General features: G+C 36.6%; 1 protein-coding gene across 9 annotated transcripts in view; it reads right to left on the bottom strand.

Moving 5' to 3' along the window:
- Window positions 1–21,616, bottom strand: part of SRPK2 (SRSF protein kinase 2) — a 299,738-nt gene that overhangs the window by 176,299 nt on the left and 101,823 nt on the right. For 5 of the 9 annotated variants that reach the window (XM_057504418.1, XM_057504419.1, XM_057504420.1 and 2 more), the window contains exon 3: window positions 11,038–11,101. The exons of 3 other annotated variants lie outside the window; for them this stretch is intronic. In XM_057504418.1, the coding sequence (XP_057360401.1) occupies window positions 11,038–11,101 (64 nt within the window). Of the gene's footprint in view, window positions 1–10,482; window positions 10,537–11,037; window positions 11,846–21,616 lie in introns of those variants that run through there. One more of the 9 variants, XM_057504423.1, reaches the window with a different exon arrangement.

The following is a 21,616-nucleotide window of genomic DNA, read 5'->3' as shown; positions in this document are numbered from 1 at the left end:
CATGAGTGACCTCTTCTTGACCATATCTCCCCGGGCAAGGAAAACAACAGCAAAAATGAACAAGTGGGACTATATTAAGCTGAAAAGCTTCTGTACAGCAAAAGACACCATCAATAGAACAAAAAGGAACCCTACAGCATGGGAGAATATATTTGAAAATGACACATCCGACAAAGGCTTGACATCCAGAATATATAAGGAGCTCACACGCCTCAACAAACAAAAAACAAATAACCCAATTAAAAAATGGGCAGAGGAACTGAACAGACAGTTCTCCAAAAAAGAAATACAGATGGCCAACAGACACATGAAAAGATGCTCCACATCGCTAATTATCAGAGAAATGCAAATTAAAACTACAATGAGGTATCACCTCACACCAGTAAGGATGGCTGCCATCCAAAAGACAAACAACAACAAATGTTGGCGAGGCTGTGGAGAAAGGGGAACCCTCCTACACTGCTGGTGGGAATGTAAGTTAGTTCAACCATTGTGGAAAGCAGTATGGAGGTACATCAAAATGCTCAAAACAGACCTACCATTTGACCCAGGAATTGCACTCCTAGGAATTTACCCTAACAATGCAGCAATCAAGTATGAGAAAGACCAGTGCACCCCTATGTTTATCGCAGCACTATTTACAATAGCCAAGATTTGGAAGCAACCTTAATGTCCATCGATAGATGAATGGATAAACATGATGTGGTACATATACTCAATGGAATACTACTCAGCCATAAGAAAAGGGCAAATCCTACATTTGCAGCAACATGGATGGAGTTGAAGGATATTATGCTCAGTGAAACAAGCCAAGCAGAGAAAGAGAAATACCAAATGATTTCACTTATCTGTGGAATATAAGAACAAAGGAAAAACTGAAGGAACAAAACAGCAGCAGAATCACAGAACTCAAGAATGGACTAACAGGTTCCAAAGGGAAAGGGACTGGGGAGGATGGGTGGGTAGGGAGGGATAAGGGGGTGGAGAAGTAGGGGGGTATTAAGATTAGCATGCATGTGGGGGGTAGGAGAAAAGGGAAGGCTGTACAACACAGAGAAGGCAAGTAGGGATACTACAACAGTTTGCTATGCTGATGGACAGTGACTGTAAAGGGGTTTATAGGGGGGACCTGGTATAGGGGAGAGCCTAGTAAAAATAATATTCGTCATGTAAGTGTAGATTAATGATACCAAAAAAAAAAAAAAAAAAAGGGCAGCTCCTGTGTGGTAACCTCCAATGAGTTCTACACAAGAGTATAAAGGGCATATAAAAGTGTAGGCAAAGGTTCTGTTTCTGTTTATACAGAGGATCAAAGCCTAATTGGGCTACCCTGAAAATGAACTAAGATACGATATGAAAGAGAACTTCCAACATCAGCACTCTCTGGAAGACTCATGCCAGAAGATGATCATCAAAAAACCCCAACAAAGATCCACGCACTGCTACAGCTGTAGATGCACTCATCCCACCAGTTCCTGGACTTGCCATGGGAATGAGGAAGGAGATATCTAAGCTGGCCTGTGCATACAGTAAAACAACAAATTTGACTGGATCTATACTATTGGAACTCAATCAAGAATTAGGAGAAGTGCAAATTGTAGCGCTCTAAAATCTTACAACTACAGACTATTTACTGTTAAAAGAACATATGGCATGTGAACAGTCCCCAGGAATGGGTTGTTTTAATTTGTCTGATTTCTCTCAGACTGTTCAAGTTCAGTTGGACAATATCCACCATATCATAGATAAGTTTTCACAAATGCCTAAGGTGCCTAACTGGTTTTCTTGGTTTCACTGGAGATGGCTGGTAATTACAGGTATGCTTTGGTTATGTAACTATACTCCTATTATGTTAATGTGTGTGCACAATTTAAGTAGTAGCTTAAAACCTATACATGCTGAAGTTACTCTACAAGAAGATATGACAAAGAAATAATCAATCTTCCCATGTTTTCTGCCGCCTGCTACTTCTATAGCTTTTCTTCTTCCTTCCTAATTACAACCCTTAAATAGAATTCGTGCCTCATATCAAATTTACTGAGTATCATAATTCTTCCAAGTGGTAAAGATACCTCAAGACAAATGCTGGGCATAGAAGCTACAGGGCATAAATATGCAAAGAAATAAAAAGCTAACCATTTCAAACAATAAGGCTTCTCTCTCACTTACCAACTTTACATTTCCCTGTATGGCCCCGGAAGATGACTGGTTAGCCAGAGACGAGTAAGATTCCTCAAGGGAGGAACTACCTAAGACAGGCACAGTCGCAGGGGCCCATCAGGTGAGAGATTGGGGATCAACAGAGGTGAGGCTTAGAACCTCACCCTCCCGTTCTGAGAGAAATCTTCTGCATACGTGGATGTTTTATTGCCCTGGTCTAGCTTGGATTAACACATAGTCTACAGGCACACACCTGATCATCTACATTTGCTCTCTTACAACACTAAACTATGTTTTCTACCTTTATCTTGTATCTACCTACCGCTTCAGCATTTTATTAAAAATAATAATAATAGAGAGAAATGTGGTATCCACATATAAATCAAGTATAAAAATCAAATGAATATTCATATTTGAACTGTTTATAGTTCATAATGCATGAGCAAAACCAAAATTTTTCAACTTCTAAAAAATCACAAGAGCTGGGAAAACTTGGCCTGTATTTCACATAGCAGGAATTGTAGATAGGGGTGTCATCTCCAGTCTTCCAGAAACCCCACCGGGCCCTCATTGTTTATTTCACTGGCCTTAGACAGGCAACTATGTTTGTAACCCCTTCACTGTAACTTTAATCTTAATATAAATTCCCCCAAAAGCAATTTTGGGTATTCCTAATTCTTTCAGGAGTGCCAAGGGCCTCCCACTGTTGAGCTGTCTGTGATACAGTGCTCAGCACTGCAAGCGCAAGAAACTGACCAAGTTACATCAGGGGTGAGCCACCTATCCGAGCCTCTTCTGAAAACACCCTGCGTTTTTTGTGCTGTCTGTGCTGCTCCCTAACTTCCAAACCACTGAGTGGCTAGCACACAGCAGCTGCTGATATATGCTGGATGGACGGACAGATGGATGATGAATAGGTGACAAATGTAACCTACCCTAAAATTAGTCTTAATTTCTGCCAGCTATCTCCACATAAAGAACTCTGCTGCAAAGGGAATATACAATATGATTGCTATAGGTAGTTGCTTTTTAGTGTTGCCATTGTTATTCTTAGACTAGCTGCTCACATTTGTTCAAAACCTCCCTGATCTACCATTTAGGTGGGAGGCCAGTTCCTAATTCAAGAGGAAGTAACCTGCTGGTATACCAAATGATCTTGGGTAATACTTGGAACTTGGTATTGAATTACAAGGAGTTACATGCTGAGAAAGTTAACTTCTTTCTCAAGGTTCTTTCACTCTACCCCAAAGAGCAAGTCTCACGTTGGTTGCTAACACATAGTTAAGCCCCTTTATGACAGTAGCCAATTCAATATCCCTCATAAACAGACAGCATATGGCTCAGGCCTGAAGCCTTTATCAGACAACAGAATGAGACAGGATTTACTCGTAACTGTCTTTAAAGGCAAATGAAACTGGTTCTCCAGTTATGGTAAAGATACAAAGACTCCTTTTTAAAGAATATTAACTTTTTAAAAAGCATAAAATTTTATGTGTATTTTGCCACAATTAAAAATAAACAAAAATGTATTTTAAATAAATAACAGCAGAGGGTGAAGCACAACCATGACAAAAAGCACCAAGGGAATGTACAAATACTGATATTTGGAAAATAAATGGCTATGGTTTGATTTGACACAGATATGGGAAGTGTTCAGGTTTACTCTAATTTCCATTTTACATTTTTAAAATGTAGAAAATACATGTAATGAAAACTGTTCATTTTTATGGTGATAGAAAAACCTAGAATTTGTAACCTTGACACTTTATAAGAACTAAATTAGCTGTTGACTATAATTGACTATATGCAGCTATAATTTTTTATTCTATGCCAATATCATAAAAATAAATGACTCCCTATACTAAAAAGTCTTTTCATAAAGTTCATAATTTTCAAACAGTGCCTCAGGATGACTATGGCCCGTGGTTCCTGTAAGCTGCAAATGATGATATCAAATAAAAATATTTTGTGATGAAAGCACTTCTATATCTAAGGTAAGTTGGGACTAATAGTAAATAAACCAGGAAGTAGACCAAATGTTACTGATACTCCCCACTGTCAAACAGCAGCTGTGACAAATGCTACAAAGGAGAGGTACACGGTTCTCTAAGGGCTTCTAACAGGCGTAATTTGACCTAGAAAGGGCTTCCTTGAGATGGGAGGGATAGAAGCAGAAAAACAAGGCAGAAGGGACATAACCAAAGTCAGAGGCATTGAGACTAGGCTAGAGGGGGAGGGGATGCTCACTGGCCCAGATAAGTTTACCTTTACGCCAAGAACAATGAGAAGACAGCTGAAGGGTTTTTAGAGAGGAGTGACCTCCCTGAGCAGATATGCTCAAAAAGCTTTGGTTTGCTCTGGCTGTAACGTGGCAACCCTCTAGAGGCATCAGGAAACAATCAAAGTTTAAACTGATAAACATAATAATTTAGAAAGTACTGCATCTAGACCAAATAAATAATGATTAGCAGGAAAGAAGCCCAGATAATTGTCCAGGTATTATTTTTTTTTAAAGAAATTGAAAGATACACTGGACTTTTATTTAGGCATATGATATAGAAATTTTAGAGACGCTGGACAATATAAAAAAACTTAACACTTGGCAGATAACAAAATGTCATAATTTCCTGGTCAGACCTAAAGTGGCCTGCCTGCCTACCTCAAGGGTTTTAAAGCAAAGAAGACTGGATGGAGCTCTGTGGTGAGGATCTCAAGGGCAACAGGACTCACTGCCAAGAACTGAGGCTCTGATTACTTCTCTGGGTCCCCAGCCCGAGCTTTTCTTGTATGTTTTACAAGAAAGCATCTAATACAGTTTAAATGAAGAGATGGTTTTGCTATAGAAACCAAGTCTGAAAACTAATGGCAACACTTGTGGCCTCTAGGTCCCAGTTCAAGATCAGAGTCAGTCGGTGGGAGAGCAGTGCCTCAAGATGACTATGGCCCGTGGTTCCTGTTCGCGGCCTACTCTAATTGTACTCAGAAATAATCCATCCCTTATCTCCTTCCAATCCTCCTCGAAAAGGTTCAAACTCTGGATCCTACGGACCTACCCATCAGAAAGCTAAGTGAGAGAAAAGGAGGGAAGGGAAAGAAGAGAAAGAACAGACAGCACCAAGCTGGCAGGGAGTAGAGCACAGCTGGTGAAAGGACAGACTGGCATGTTCACTTTGGAAAACTGGCAAATCCACTTTAGCTCAGCAACTGCACTCCTAGGAAGATACGCAATAGAAACGCATGCGCACAGGCCCATTCACCAAAAGACATGTATACAAATGCTCATAGCAGCACTGTTCCCAAGAGCCACAAACTGTAAACATCCCACATGCTCATCAGTAATAATACGATAAATAGATACACGTTCATATGGTGAATACTGTACAGCAATCAGACTCAGTCAACCATCACTAGACACAAAAATATGAATGAATCTTACATTGGTAATGTTGGAAGAAAATAGACCAAGAGAAGGATAATGAGGGTCTCTATTTACAGTTAACCCCTTGACAACACAGGTTTGAACTGCATGAGTCCACTTGCATGTGGATTTTTTTTCAATAAATACATTGGAAAATTTTTTGGAGATTTGCAAGAATTTGAAAATACATTTTCTTTTCTCTAGTTTATTTAAGAATACAGATTATAATACATATAACAAAATATGTGTTAATCAGCTGTTTATGTTATAAGGATTTCAGTCAACAGTAGGCTATTAGGTTCTGGGGGAGTCAAAAGCTATACATGGAATTTCAACCGCACAGGGGGTCAGCGCTCCTAACCCTTGCATTATTCAAGAGTCAACTGTATATGTAATGTTCAAAACCAGATACCACAACTCAAGTCATATGCAGAAATCATCTTTATGTTAATATTAAAATCTAAAATGAATCACAGTCAAATATTGAGAGCAGAAAACTTCTATAAGTAAACCTAGCAGAAAATCTTAGTCATCTTAGGTGTGGCAAAGATTTCTCAAATACAACACATAAAACTATGAAAAAAATCGATAAATTGGATTTCATAATAATCTGTGATCTGTGCATGCACTTTCCCAAATGTATCTTCAATAAAAACATTATGAAAAAGTAAATAAAAACAAAAGTGTAATGATTAAGCAGAGGGAAGACAACACACTGAGCCACTGTCATCTCATCTCATCTCACCACTCAGGGAAAAATAGATCTCTATCCTACAAATACAGAAACAAAGCTAATAGTGGCAGAGTGAGCAGCAGAAAAGGGAAAAGCAGTTATCAGTAACTGTGTTGTACCCTTTGAGTTGGAATGGGCAGAGCATCATTTATAAAATTTGGCTCTCCTCCCATGACTACTCTTAGCTCACCACAGAGACATGAAGAAAAATATATTCCACATCAGAGCGAATAAAAGACATCTGGTCCTGGATGTTTTCCACCAAAAATCCTTTACTTCCTTCTCTCTTCATCTGGTTTCATCCTTATTTTTTTATTTCTCCCCATCTACTCTCCTCCCAGGCTTCTCTTTTGCTTTCTGCAACCACGCATCATTATCATATGCCCTTTTTCCCTTTACTTAAGAGGCTCCAAAATAAGAAAAGGAATTAAAATATACAAACAAAAAATAGCACAGGTTTCTTTATGTATTTCAAATGCCTTTCTACTGGGGGAGGGACAACATGCAATCTCTACCCCTCCTCCCCAATACTGTTTTTACAGCATTGGTAGAATATAGGCCACAGCATATTTTTATGATACTTTCTCCCTCTCCTTTGCTCTCTTCCTCTGAAAGAGAAAGAAAGGTAACTAGCAATTTGAATTCAAGTATGTGCTAGCTATGTGGGATGCTAAACGGATCCAGGCAGTACTGCTTATCTATGCCACTCTAAGGACCCCTTCAACACCAAAAACTCTCTCTCTCTCTCACACACACACACACACACAAACACGCAAGCACACACACGCATGCATGCACATTTGCACATGCACACACACATACACACAATTATTATTTTAGTATTTGTTCCCTGAGAAAATGCAAACCTTAGTAGGCACTGCTATTTAGTTATCTTTTGACTGAGTGTGAACTTTATTAACTACGACATCATCTATTTACATTTAACACAACAGCAGATGTGGGCAATGCTTAGCATAAATGGCATATGTAGATTCTCAGTTTCTCAGGCCCCTCACGCCCCTCACCTTACCAGCTCCTCTGTCCTCCCTGGAGTCAGCCTGGTAGAATTGGGAATCATAGCTCTGAGCATTCTGGGCTTACTAAGAATTGTCCAATTTCTTCATGAATTCACCAAAGTAGCAGGGATACAAAAAGTTTGGCAAAAATTTTAGTAGAGCAAAGTGCCTTCTGTTCATTCAGGATCTTTCAGATGATTTGTTAAAAAATCGTCCCAAGAGCCATTCCCTGAATGTACACACATGCACACACTCTTTCTCGCACACTTATTCCTCACTCAAGAACTGATATCTGAAAATGTTTAGTAAGTGATTACTACCTTTTTTCTAGCTATTATATTATTACTACTCCTCTTCCTCCACTTCCTCACCCACTCCACCCCAGAGATTTCCAAATCCCAAGAATGTTCTAACTAGGAAAAGGCAAGAAGAAACAAAAATCTAAGAACGTTGTTTCACATCAAGTAAAGCTGTGTAAAGTGTAGCTGGCCCTGTTCCTACCATGTTTAAAATGAATATATTCATTTATTCAACAGGGACTTAATGGAAAATAAGGAACCTGTAGGAAGATTTACTCCAAAAATCTGAAGAAGGGCATTCTCGGCAACAGATTATGTCTTCTTCTCAACTGGCAATAATACACAAATCAGACATCAATTTTTTTATTCACTCAACAATGTTCTCTATCCTTAATTTAAAAATTGCATAAGCTGACAATTTTCCCTTTCTCCAAAATATAAAACCAGAAAATAAACCATATCACCCATGGGTTTTTGCCCTATGTGTGAGCCATTCTGTACAGAAGAACTCCATGCTTCCCCTACATAATGACATTTGATGGCCCTCCACAATTCTGTTAAAGATGAAAATATAATCCTAAATTTCAAGGTGGTATTAAGATCTGTTAAGAAAACATATTTTCTAAGTTAGGCCCCAAAACAACCTTCAAAATTCCATTAGAGTATTACTTCAAATCTTATTTGTATTTTTCAAAGAAGGGTCCTTCAGAATGTACAAAAATAAATTGTATTTTTTGTTTTGCTTTTCCCGTTTTACAAAATTGAACAAAAATTAATTCAACCAAGAGTAGCTCTCATATGAATAGCAATTTCCATTAAGTGGGTTAAAAATATGGAATGGAAAAATTATTAGAACCATCACACCACTGTTTATATACCTATTATATTTTGTACTTAAAAGTAGTGAATCTATAGCCTCTTACTACGCTGATGGACAGTGACTGTAATGGGGTAGGTGGTGGGGACTTGATAATGGGGGGAATCTAGTAACCACAATGTTGCTCATGTGATTGTATATTAATGATACCAAAATAAAAAAATATCTAGAGAACTATTAAAAAAAAAGTGTTCCTTCTCCACTCAGTTCCCTGAAATATCAAAAAACTATTCTAAATTGCAGACAATGAACAAAATCAGTTATAGCAAATGATAACCTCTGGTTTCTTGCAAACAATTAGACTCTCCTCTCTTAAAGGAAAACGGGTTTCTTCATCCTTTCTACCAATAAATAAATGGGAATACCAAACATATCCAAATTCCAAATATCTTTAACACTGAGGATGTGCCTCAAATAACTAACTTAGAAAAATAAGTCAAAGACTTAAATTTTAAGTGACTGATGAACAAGGAATTAAGAATGTGATGGCAACGTTAATGATACTGTAAGCTATTAAATTTCGGGGCAGGATTTATTGTTACTAGGCCACAAATTTTTTTTTTTAACTTCAGATTGTTTTTCAAGTCCTTCCAAACACATTAAAAAGACAAATCCTTTGACAATTCATTATTGCATTCCTCTTAAAAAGAGGAAGAAAAAAATAATATTTTCATACAGTTACATTAATGAAACAACTTCTGTGTTTGCAAAGTATTGACTGACCCGTAAACCACATTTATTACCCATTAATTTAGCATCTCACAACTGCCAGACGTATGTCTAAGCACCCCCCAAAAGAGTAACAAAGCAAGGAAGCCCTGGTAAAACTATGCACAAAGCTATCATAAATGTAGTGACCAATTTCTGAACTTTAAAATCATGACCACATGCATCTTCCCTTCCTATCAAATGTAACCACAGGAGCTTAGGTAAAAATTATACCAATATGAATAAATAAATCTAATCACCAAAATATCTTAGAATTAACCAGAAAAACCTCACCCATCCCTAACTTGTTTCATCCATTTTATTCAACCCCAATTTATTAACAGAGAATTCATGCTACTCATAAAAGCTACCATCATTACTGCTGATCATCCCATTAAGAATGCTCTTCCTAGTGACAGAACTCCTCAACCTTACAGTTGTCACCCAGACCACTCACTGTTCATACCATCACCCTCTCCACTTCCCATCACCACCATTTTACTGGCAGGCAGAACGTTCAGAATGCTGAAGATTGTTTTGCATCTCAGCAAACAGCATGTTTAAAATCAGATGGCTAGCCACAAACCAGAAGTTAGTACATACACAAAAATAAACACAAATGTGAATACATTTTTCTATTTTCAAAGAAAGCAGTAACATCTTCCTTATTTATAATGCCCTAAATTATACCCATGAGACTTTCACCTAATTATACTAATAAATCGATTTAATGTCATCATTTTGCCATCATCATGTCCCCCATACACTAGCGTACTTTAAGTCCCTTTTACCACGCTAGGTTCTTTAACTCATTTTTTTTTCAGTGTTTTTCCCATATCATTCCTTAACTATTAAATTATCTCTCCATAATATCTTCCTAAATATTAAATCTATGAACAAGAAAGATAATCCTGAAAACTAACCATGGAAGAGATATATCAACACACCTTAAATACAAGATAACAACATTAAGTATAAACTATTAGGTAACCTTATAGTTAAAGGTAAAGATGAACAACAACTGTATGCCCCAGAACTTCAATTTAAAACATTATATAGTATATATAATTTTGGTAAATAGAAGTGAGCACAATATTTACATATCAAGACAGGCAACTATAGCCTCATTTCTGACTTGGGATAAAAATATCTTAATTCCATTTATTAAGTAAAATATCCACTTTAAGGAAATATCTCCTTACATATAAAATCATTTGATTGACAGATAAAATAACTGCTTTAAAAATACTTCTGAGTCATTTTGTCCTTACCTGCAGGCATGAACCATTACTGCATGCAGTGACTGTTCCATCTCCTAGCACAGACTTGAAGAAGCATCATATCTCTCTTTCAGAATGTGACTAATCTGTGGGTTTGCAATTCCTAAGCTATTTACAAATGGCACTCCCTTTCCACATAATATGTATTACAACCAAAAGCTAAGTATTTTACACCTCAATCTTACCAATAATGTTGGTAATTTTGTGTAGCAACAACCTCAAAATAGAGGAAGAAAATCTAATAGTAGTATTCACTTAAAGAAAGCAAGATTTTTGCTTGCTTTCTAGCTAAGTAAATTATTTTTTAAAGCCCTTAACAGCTGTCACACATGACCCAGCGGTCGCTTCACTTATTTTTTTAAAAATCAATTACCCTTTGTAAAAGCAGGACAGCTTGCCCAAATACACAGCTTTAATACAGCACAATGACCAGCATGCAATACAGTATGTTATACAGCAAATTTGACAAGAAAAAAAAATACGTCCTGGTCTGTTTCTTAGCAATGCTACACCATTTAATTGTTCATGCAAGAGATGTAGCTGTACCTTTCTGAAGAGGACGACTTCTCAGAGTTAACTGACATCAGCAGCTCAATCTTCTGCTTGATTTCTGGAAAAATCAGAAAATATTCACAACCAAGATTGCCTGCCCTTGCTTTCAAGCCTTATATCAAGAGATTTCTCTTCTCTAATCCCTTTTGTTCAAAAAGAGGCCACAAGATTCGCAGTACTTCTGTTAGGACTGGGATTCAATGGTGCTATAAAGGGAAAAGGCTCCAGAGGCATCAGGCCTTGCTAAACTATGCACATGACTGTTTATGAAAGCAGGAAGTACCATTTCTTTTAAGCAGAGGGGTGTTTTCTTTTTTAAGGTAGAACTAGCACGGCTCTACAAGAAGATTTTAAATGCAGCAAATTAATATACAAACAAGAAACGCTAACAATTGGATTCAATATACTAGATAATTTAAGAAGCCTGGGTAATAAAATTACATGCTGTAATGAACAGATATGCAACCCGTAGCTACTCCTATTTCAACAGTCCTAAAAAATATGGCTCAGTGAATCATTTTTGTCACTTAAGAATGAAATATTAAACCAGAACCCCAACTTATAGATTAAAAAAATTTTAACCTTTGTTAGAATTTCTTCATTGTTCTTTAATTAAAGATATATGTAATATCTAGTCCATAATTCCTTTTGAAAAAGACTTCTACTTTACACCTTAATTTTCCCCTCCTCCTTCGCAATACAGCAGAAGTGAACAGCAACACCCAGTTACCGAGCAGATAATATACTTGTCCTTTTCGCAAAAGGACTGACAATGCAATCTACAACAGAAATGCAAGTGCCACTTCAATTTAATTAAACAATCATTGCTGATACTGACATGGAAAAAAAGATAGTAAACTAAAAGGGAAGGATGTAAAAAAAAGAGGAAGAGGGGAAAGAGAAGGAAAAAAAACACCCTAACACATTTCCTTTAAAATACTAAGGACTAACCCAAAGCATATAATTTTATGTGAATAAAACTGATGTGGTCACATTACCCAGACTATTTCACATGTAAAGATGTTTTTCCCTGTTCATAATAAAAAGTTCACATACCAAAAAATAAAACAAAGTGCTGCTGAAATGCTATAGGTAGTCTCAAGACCGCAAAGAAGACTTCAGTAGTTTTTTTTTAAGAGCAAAACAAATTTTAATTTTTAAGAATCTTGAGCATAGAAATCAAAGGAATATAAAGATGTAAAGGAAAAAGAAACAAAAATGAGTTGCATAAAATACAATGGACCTGTATAGAAATATCCTCTCAATGTTGTTGAAATAAGGGTTTTTCAAAATTGTTTAAGTTTACAACTTCATCCAATGGGCATTTATAAAAATGGCATGAATATCTGATGAGAGAATACAATCTTACCTAGGCTATAGCCAACTACCTAACCACTGGAGAGAGCAGCACATCGCACAGAGGTTAAACTGAGCTGATGATAATGAAACTTACCTGAGCATTCTTCAGCGATTTATAGAGCCTGGCATGGGTGCCATAGTGAATGCTCCGCCATACCCCTCCCACAGGTTTAAACAGCCCCACATCTAAGCTCAGGCTCTGCTGCCCAGCAGCCTTTGATCTGAAAGCAGGCTCCTCCAACATTTTTAATAGCCATATGACCTTGTGGAAATGACTTAAACTCTAAGCCTCTCTCTCTTGTCCTATAAAATGGGGATAAGAATTTCTATAAAGGGCAGTTGCGAAGATTTAATGAAATAATCCATGAAAGTCATGTAGGGTTGTCCTTGGCAGGTAGTAAGCAGTCTCTGCCCAACCCACGATAGTGCCTAGTAAAGGACAGTAATCCTAAATGCGCAACACCCACCTTTTTTTATCACTATAGTGCTATTATACACAGAAATTCAACTGTAATCTGTGTCAGCCCCCATAGCTAGAGAATTATTCTCAGTTTATCTAGCCACTTCACAAATGACGTTCCACTTGAATCCTTCTTTATCATGACCATTTTTCTTTCCAAAATGACAAAAAGTTCACACATAAGTATCCATATAAAATCTGTGTGCCGAGTTGAAAGACACCAAGACTAAACAACACAGCCCCAATGATATTTATGTCCATCTTAAAAACACTACAAAAATTATAGCTCTTAAACCATTTTCTAATGCAGTGGGGTTTTTTTTCTAAAGCTGGTGACTTAGGGATGTCTAAACCAGAAAGGTCTCAGATAATACATGAAAAGGTTTCCAACATCATTTTCACATTTCCTTCAAACCTTCAGATTTGTTTATAGCTCCAGCAGGACTGAAAGGTTCAGGAATGTTCACAAATACTGTGTTAATATTGTATCCTATGAGCCCATGAATTCCATAGATGCTGCCCTCTGCTCCTCCCTACAATACCATCAATGGGTCTGATTACTGCAACACTCATTAAGAACTCCAGAAGCCTTGTCATTGAGTTTCATTTCACCACAATTCCTGCCATAATCCTGGGGGGCTTTGCTACTCATTTGATATGATTTCCAACAAATCCTTGGCTAAAGACCTTGTCTCCTCAAAGTCTCTTGAACCTGTGAGGCTGGTTGTTAAATTAGTTATTTTTCTGTTTTATTCACAGTATCCAGGACCCTATACTTAATTTTTCTGCTATTAAGTACACCAATCTTTTTCTCTATGAATTATGGTCTTCCTGTTAAATTTTGACTTTACCCACAGAAAATTTTTTTAAATTGTCATCTTACTTTCCTCTAATATGCTTTATAACTTTATTTGCATGGAAATCTTGGACCCTTCTAGAAATTATTTTGTTCTGTGAACTGATGTAGAGATCCAGTCTGCTTTTAGAGGTCACGTTTTAAAACCCTACACCCCCCACCCTTGGTTTTTCCAAAGCAGCAAACTTACAACCTTGTAAATACATATTTACTCAACCATCCACTGAATCCATTCAGGCAGTGAATACAAAAAAAAAGCCACACTCCCTTATTTTATGAAGAAAATAAGTGAGTGGTTCCTATGTATTTTGAACAAGCACATTTAAAATTAGTTAGATTTTTTTTAGTCACAAATTTGTTATAATTTCTACATAACATTATAGAACAACATAAGTTTGGTTGTTTAATGCTTTTGTGTTTTTATGATTCTCCTAACTCTTGAGTTCTTTACTGTGTCATCTTTTTCACCCGGACCTCAAATGACCAGTGGTAATGCTTAATTGACCCTTTTTTCATTCATGGACTCTTCTATCTACACCCTTGACACCCACAACATTAAGGGTGTCTAAATTTCTAGCCCAAAACTCTCTCCAACTACCTGCATGTCCTTCAACTCCTACTGCACATTTCCGACTAGATGGTCCCTATTTACCTTGAACACAATGTCTAAAACTAATCTCATCAGCCTCTCAATCTCTCCTTTTACAATCTTTGCCCCTTTTACAATCTCTTATTGCCCCTCTGAGCCAGAAACTTTTGAGGGAGCCCAGACTACCCGTGTCTCATTTGGGATACCATTAACCATCACTGCCCTTTTTCATATATTTTATTCTCTGGAACTACTGAGCTCCACTCTGCAGTTCCCCAAACAAGCCCTGCTGTTTTCACGGCCGTCTTCTCTCACAGCTTCCTCTCCCTGGAGTGCTACTGTCCCATCTTTTCCCTCTCACAGCCAGCTCACTCTTCAAATCTCAGTCCAGTCATTACCTCCTCCCTGATATCTTTCCAAATATGGCTCACCTCCTTTTTCTGTCTACATATTACATACATGTGCATTACGGAATTGCTATGATATATAAATTATTTATTTGACTGTGCATGGAACCACAGCTTCCTTAAAGATAGGCGCCTGAATTTTCACTTGTTTGTTGATACTTTCATGGTCTTCTTAGCCTGTTCTAGTCTAGTTAGTGTTAACGTTACAATCTGAGTTATAGTTTCTTTATTCTTAAATAAAAATTTCCAGATATAATTACTTGATCAGAGACTCAAACAACTGTAGAGCTAGAAGGAGTCTCAGAGATCATCACCCAGCTGATCCACATGAATTTATAAAAGAGAAAAAGAGATAAACAACTGGTGGCAATAACATTCATCTTCTCAAAAAGATTACTATCTCTGCGACTTACAGCAAAATTCCCAAGGACCTAGCAGCCCAAGCAAGAACATATCATCCTTCTTTTATATCAGCTCTTAAATGCTATTTTCTCATATCTGCAACCTGGCATTCTTGATTAAAACAACTGGTTGGAATGATTCTATAACATCTTCCTATGTTGACAAATAGTAATCATACTAGTGGGGGTGAGGATTTAACAATATGGGTAACTGCTGAACCACTGTTGTATACTTGAAACCAGTATGAGATTGTATATCAACTATACTTCAATTTAAATAAATAAAAACAACTGGTTGGTCTGTGACATCATACTCTTCTTATTCATTACCTTATGTTCCAAAAAAAGAGAAACCAATTCACTGGGATTTCCCCACTCATTCTCTTCTATCAAACCTACAGACCTTCTTTGTGATACCCTTTTATCCTCATCATACTCCCACTTTAAAAGGTAATCAAATTCCTTATAAAAATGAATAGTTTAACTCTTTAGTTAATGGCCTTCTACTCTAATATTCATTTTCTCACTCAGTATTGTGAATTTGAAGACCCCTGGAACACTTCGGACTATGAGTCCAGAGCTGAGCAAATCCCTAAGAACACTGACCAGGAATAGCTGTAAACTGATGGCTAGTATCAAAAAAAGTCCAATAAAGGAGGTAGTTCAAAGATTCAGACAGCCTAGGAGAAAGACTGGGCAGCCCTGAATGCACCTAGAATCCTAAAAACAGCAACACCTAAGATTAACACTTGGGTGCCATAGAGACCATATGCTCCAGCGTCCATTAGATCACTAAACACCAAGCATGAGTTCAGACAGGACCCTCACTCTTTTTTTTTTAATTCTTATTTTGATATCATTAATGTACAATTACTTGAACAACATTATGGTTACTAGACTTCCTCCATTATCAAGTCCCCCCGAGGACCCTCACTCTTATATCATGGAAATTAAACAACACAATAATTGTGCAAATAGTATTACCTAAATTCTCAGGCCCACATCCTTTTCCCATGGGTGTTATTCTGACAGATTTACTAAACTGCTTTTCACTTGCCAAATTCTTTACATGATCATCCACAAACCCAACCTTATTTTGGGTATGCTTAAGGAGGATTTTTTTTTTTAATTACTGCCTTATATATATGTTTGGAGTCATTTCCGGCTACTAGAAACAGGTATGTGCTCAGATTACCCTCAAATGACAGGATAACTCTGCAAGAATATATCTAGAAGTGAAGATCAGGAAAATGCCTCAAAACCAGAATCTTGTTCAGAAGGCAGGGCAGCTCTTAAAACTCAGTTTATGTTACCAAGTACTCAGAGGAATTGTTCTCCACCTTACTGCCTCACCATTCTGTCAGTTCAACACCTCTCTGACCCTAATTCCATTTCTCCAGTCACTACCAATTAACTGCCTCTCTCCATTTCACATGTTCACAGATTCTACTGCCTCAGGATGCATGCGTAATTACCGCCTTTTCTCTTGATGTCTACAAATTAAGCCTACAGCATCTTTAAGGAGCTCCTATTTAAACACAAAAGAGGGCCTGCATGAGCTTTTCTGGCTCAGGTGTTGATCCCTGACATTACCATCTAGAATCAAGTATTGAGGTCCTGACTCAAAACCCAACCGACTGAACATAAGAGACCCTTCATAAAAGGGCAATAATAAAGCAAGCTCTCTCAGACATCAAGAAAGTTCAATGACTACAGACCAAGACCTTGAAGATCAATCTAGACTAAAAAAGAGTCCTTGATATTCCAACATTCATTATTCAGGTCTTCTGTTATGAGAACACACAAAAAAGCAAAAACTGTGCAAACAGAAATAATCATTAATAAACTCACCATTCAAAGAACTGTTGCTGATTATCACTAGCCTCTATCCCCATCTATCAAACCCCTTCTTTGTCAGTCTCTCACATATGGTCATACAGTCCAACAATTCAAACTAAATGCGAATCCCCAAGAAAGTGAAACTTAAAATCTGCAAGAAAAGGTGCAACATTTGGCAAAGCTGATGGAAGATACTACAGAAATGTTAGAATCGCAGGAAAACCCACTGACAGAAAAACGGCATAGGATGAGTTAGGAAAGTTACTAACTGGTGAGAAAAAGCAACAAGGACAACAATATGTTGAATGTCTCAAGAGTGATAATTATTTGATTATCAGAGACCAGTGGAGGGGACAGGGAATAAAACCGTTAAGTAGTCTGTAAAAAAAAAGTTCTTTATTACAATTCATTATAACTTAAAAGATATCCAGGTGGCTCAATATCAGCTCAATCAGCTCAAAATCAATCAACATGATACACCACAGTAACAAGAGGAAGGATAAAAACTGTATGATCACCTCAACAGATGCAGGAAAAACACCTGACAAAATTCAACATCCATTCACAATAAAAATTCTCAGCAAAGTGGGTAAAGAAGAAATACCTCATTATAATAAATATCTCAATATAATAAAGGCCATATATGACAAACCCACAGTTAACTTCATATTCAATGGTGAAAAGCTGAAAACTTTCCCCCTAAGAGCAGAAACAAAACAAGGATCCCTGCTCTCATCACTTTTATTCAACATAGTACTGGAGGTCCTAGCCACAGCAATCAGACAAGAAAAATAAATAAAAAGCATCCAAACTGGTATAGAAGAAGTAAAACTGTCACTATTTGTGGATGACAGGATATTATATACAGAAAACCCTAAACACTCCATCAAAACACTATTAGAATAAAAGACTTTGATATATTTGCAGAATACAAAATTCTGTTGCATTTCTACATACTTATAACAAACTAGCAGGAAGAGAAATCAAGAAATCCAATTTACAATGGCATTTAAAAAAAAATCCTAAGGGGTGAAAGATCTGTACACTGAAATGGTAAGACATTTGATAAAAGAAACTTAAGACAACACAAATAAATGAAAAGCTATTCCATGCTAATGGATTAGAAGAATTAATATTGTTAAAATGGTCACACTACTCAAAGCAATCTACAGACTCAATGCAATCCCTACCAAAAGAGGAATGGCATTTTTCACAGAACTAAAGCAAGTAATCATAAAATTTATATGGAACCACAAAAGACCCCAAAAAGCCTAAGAAATTTTAAGCAAGAAAAACAAAGCCAGAGGTATCACAATCCCTGGTTTCAAACTATATCACAAAGCTATAATAATTAAAACAGTATGGAACTGAATTTAGACTCCAGAAATAAAACCACACTTACAGTCAATCAATATATGACAAAGAAGGCAAGAATATACAATGAGAAAAGAAAAGTCTCTTCAGTAAACAGGGCTGGGAAAACTGGACAGCTGGATGTGAAAGAATGAAATTGGACCACATATACAAAAGTAAACTTGAAATGAATTAAAGACCTAAATGTAAGACCTGAAACCACCACTCTACTAGAAGGAAACAAAGATGGTAAACTCTTGAACATAAGTATTAGTAATTTTTCTCTGGACATGTCTCCCCAGACAAGAGAAACAAAAGCAAAAATAAACAAACATCAAAATAAAAACTTCTGCACAGCAAAGGAAACCATCAACAAAAAGAAAAGACAACCTACTGAACGGGAGAAAATATTTGCGAAGGATATATCTGATAAGGGGCTAATATCCAAAATACATGAATAACTCATTATAGCTCTAATACCGTAACACCAAACAACAGTAATAATTGGATTAAAAAATGGGCAAAGGATCTGAATAGGTATTTATACAAAGAAGACATACAGATAGCCATGTAAAGATGCTCTACCATCACTTATCTTCAAGAAATGCAAATCAAAACCATAATGAGATACACCTCACACCAGTCTGAATGGCTAGTATCAAAAAGACAAGAAATAGTTAAGTGTTGGTGACTACGTAGTGAAAAGGGAACCCTCATGCATTGTTAGTGGGAAGGCAAACTGGTGCAACCACTATGGAAAACAGTATGGAGATTCCTCAAAAATTAAAAAATAGAAATATCATACACGCCTGTAATTCCACTTCTGGGAATTTACTTGAGGAAAACAAAATCACTAGTTCAAAAAGATACATGCACCCTTATGTTTACTGCAGCTTTCTTCACAGTAGGCAAAATATGGAAGCAACCTAAGTGTCCATTTACATATGAGTGGATAAAGATAACTGGGACATATATACAATGGAGTATCACTTAGCCATAAAAAAATGAAATGTCATTTGCAACAATATGGATTGACCTAAAGGATATTATGCTGAGTGAAATAAATCAGACAGAGAAGGATGAATACCCTATGATTTCATTTATATGTGAACTCTAAAACATAAAACAATCAAACAAAACAAAAACAGACTCATAAACATGGAAAACAAACTGGTTCTTGCCATGGAAGAGGGAAGTGAGGACATAGGCAAACAGGTCAAGAAGATTAAAAATATATATCCCATCATGTTCTTATATAAAACAGTATGAAAATATGTCAAAAACAATCAGCACGATATATTTTTTTCATTCTAAAATTCAGTACGTATTTTTTTACTACAATTTGAATTTTGTTAAATAAAATAAGCCTACTTTCAGAATCTGATTTTGTTTTTTTCAAAATAAAGTCCCAGTTTCATCCCCTTCCTTAAAAGTAGTCTTTTTCCAGTATCCGATTTCCTCTTGCTCTAATTCCTAAATAGGATCACCTGTGTTTCTGAATATGTTCCTGTGCCAACCTACCACATATGATGTGTTCACTCCAAACTCCACAATGGGCTGGGGAGGAAGGGGGGCACTGAAGGAAGAAGAAGAGGTGGTCCCGGGCTGGTTAGATTTCAGCTAAGGCTTTCCAGGTAGCTGCTGCTGCCACTTACCAAAAACTTCATTACTGGAGGAAATGTTTTTCCTCTATCACTTTTAAAATTATTATTCTGAGTGTAATTTATAACCCAAAAGAAACATTAGTTTAAAAGGAAAAGTTATTGATATTAAGTTCTAGCAGAAAATGTGGGTCAAGTATATGAACTATACACTTCAATAAAATAGTAAAAAAAAAAAAAAGAAAGAAAGAAAAGTAGGTCAATTCCCTCAAATTGGAACTACCACCTGCACCTACCACTGGAAGCCAGCAAAGAAGGCGGCAAAGTGAAGAGACTGCTGCTAGGGCTGTGGCTGCATCAGTCCAGGACCCCAAGTCCAGAACACTGTATGGAACACGTTAAGATTTTACAGTTCATCATTACATGTTACCGTTGTTTTATTATTTTGATGTTGCAGAATTTCAGGAATAAACTCAAAACTGCATTTAAGTGTGAAAAGAAGAAGGTTTGAATGAATTCCAACTATTATTAAATGTCTTACCATCATTGCCCTGATTAGCAATGCAATACAATGAAACTCATCCCTGGAAACTGTCTGCAGGTTTCTCACCACAGGTGAGCATCATGAATAGTTAATCCATCCACTAACCAGAACAAAGGCGCTCTTACCCTGACTCTGCTGGGGAAACAGAAGTAACACAATTTCTTAGGTAACTAAGCTGTTACACTCAGGGTGAGATCCCATGCCTTGTTCACCATGAGGTCAGGTTTTAAAGCTGTCTCTGTTCTACACTTACAAAATAAATATTATTTGTATATTTTTTCTGATACAACATATGAATTTTAGAAATTATATCATAGATTAATACTCAGAAAAAGGAAGTATTTTTGTAATCCTAACTAAAAGATAGTTCTTCATACCAGATTTTAACATAACTGAAACTACTTAGTTCTCTAATTTGTGACTTATAATGTCATAAAATTAAAGTATTTTAATCTCATTTACAATTCTGGCATATAAAGGACTGTGAGTTCACCAAGGCAATGAATTCCTGCTTTCCAACTCCTTGAGTAAGCCATGGCCCATTCAGCCATCTTAAAAAGAAATTTCACTATGTTAAGAGATAGCAAAATTATTGTGCAAGGCTTATTTACATGTATAATCATATCAAAATAAAAGGGGATAAGGAGGAATTTTATTCCTAACTCTCAATCCACATTAATTTTCAAATTTAGGAACTGAAATTGATATAATACTTAGGATTATAGTTGATACATAGTCCAATTTTTCCACCCATCTACATTTCTCAGCACCAGCAGGTACTGAATTAGGTGCTAAATGAGTGGTGGTGGGTGAGGGTGCTGGGGGGAGCACAGATTGTCACAAAAATATGTAAGGCAAAATTCCTTCCTTCAATGAGTTCACAATCTAATATTTAGCATTTGGTTTGAACAGTTAGGCTTATGTAAGCCCTTTATATGAGCAAACTCATTTAATCCTCACAACAACTGGAAAAGGTAGGTAATAAATATAACTTCCATTTCATATGCATGAAAACTTAAGCTTTGATAATTTAAGAAATTTGTTCAAAATTCCAGCTAAACAACTCCATTTAAAGCTGAAGCAAGAAAAATAAAATATTTAGGAATAAATTTAACCAAGACTGTGAGAGATTTGTACACTGAAAACTACAAAACATTGTTGAAA

Source organism: Manis pentadactyla, chromosome 7 (genome assembly GCF_030020395.1).
Source record: "Manis pentadactyla isolate mManPen7 chromosome 7, mManPen7.hap1, whole genome shotgun sequence".
In the NCBI taxonomy this organism is placed as follows: Eukaryota; Metazoa; Chordata; class Mammalia; order Pholidota; family Manidae; genus Manis; species Manis pentadactyla.
Note: the sequence above shows the minus strand (reverse complement) of the source record. Positions and strands in the feature narration are given on the sequence as shown.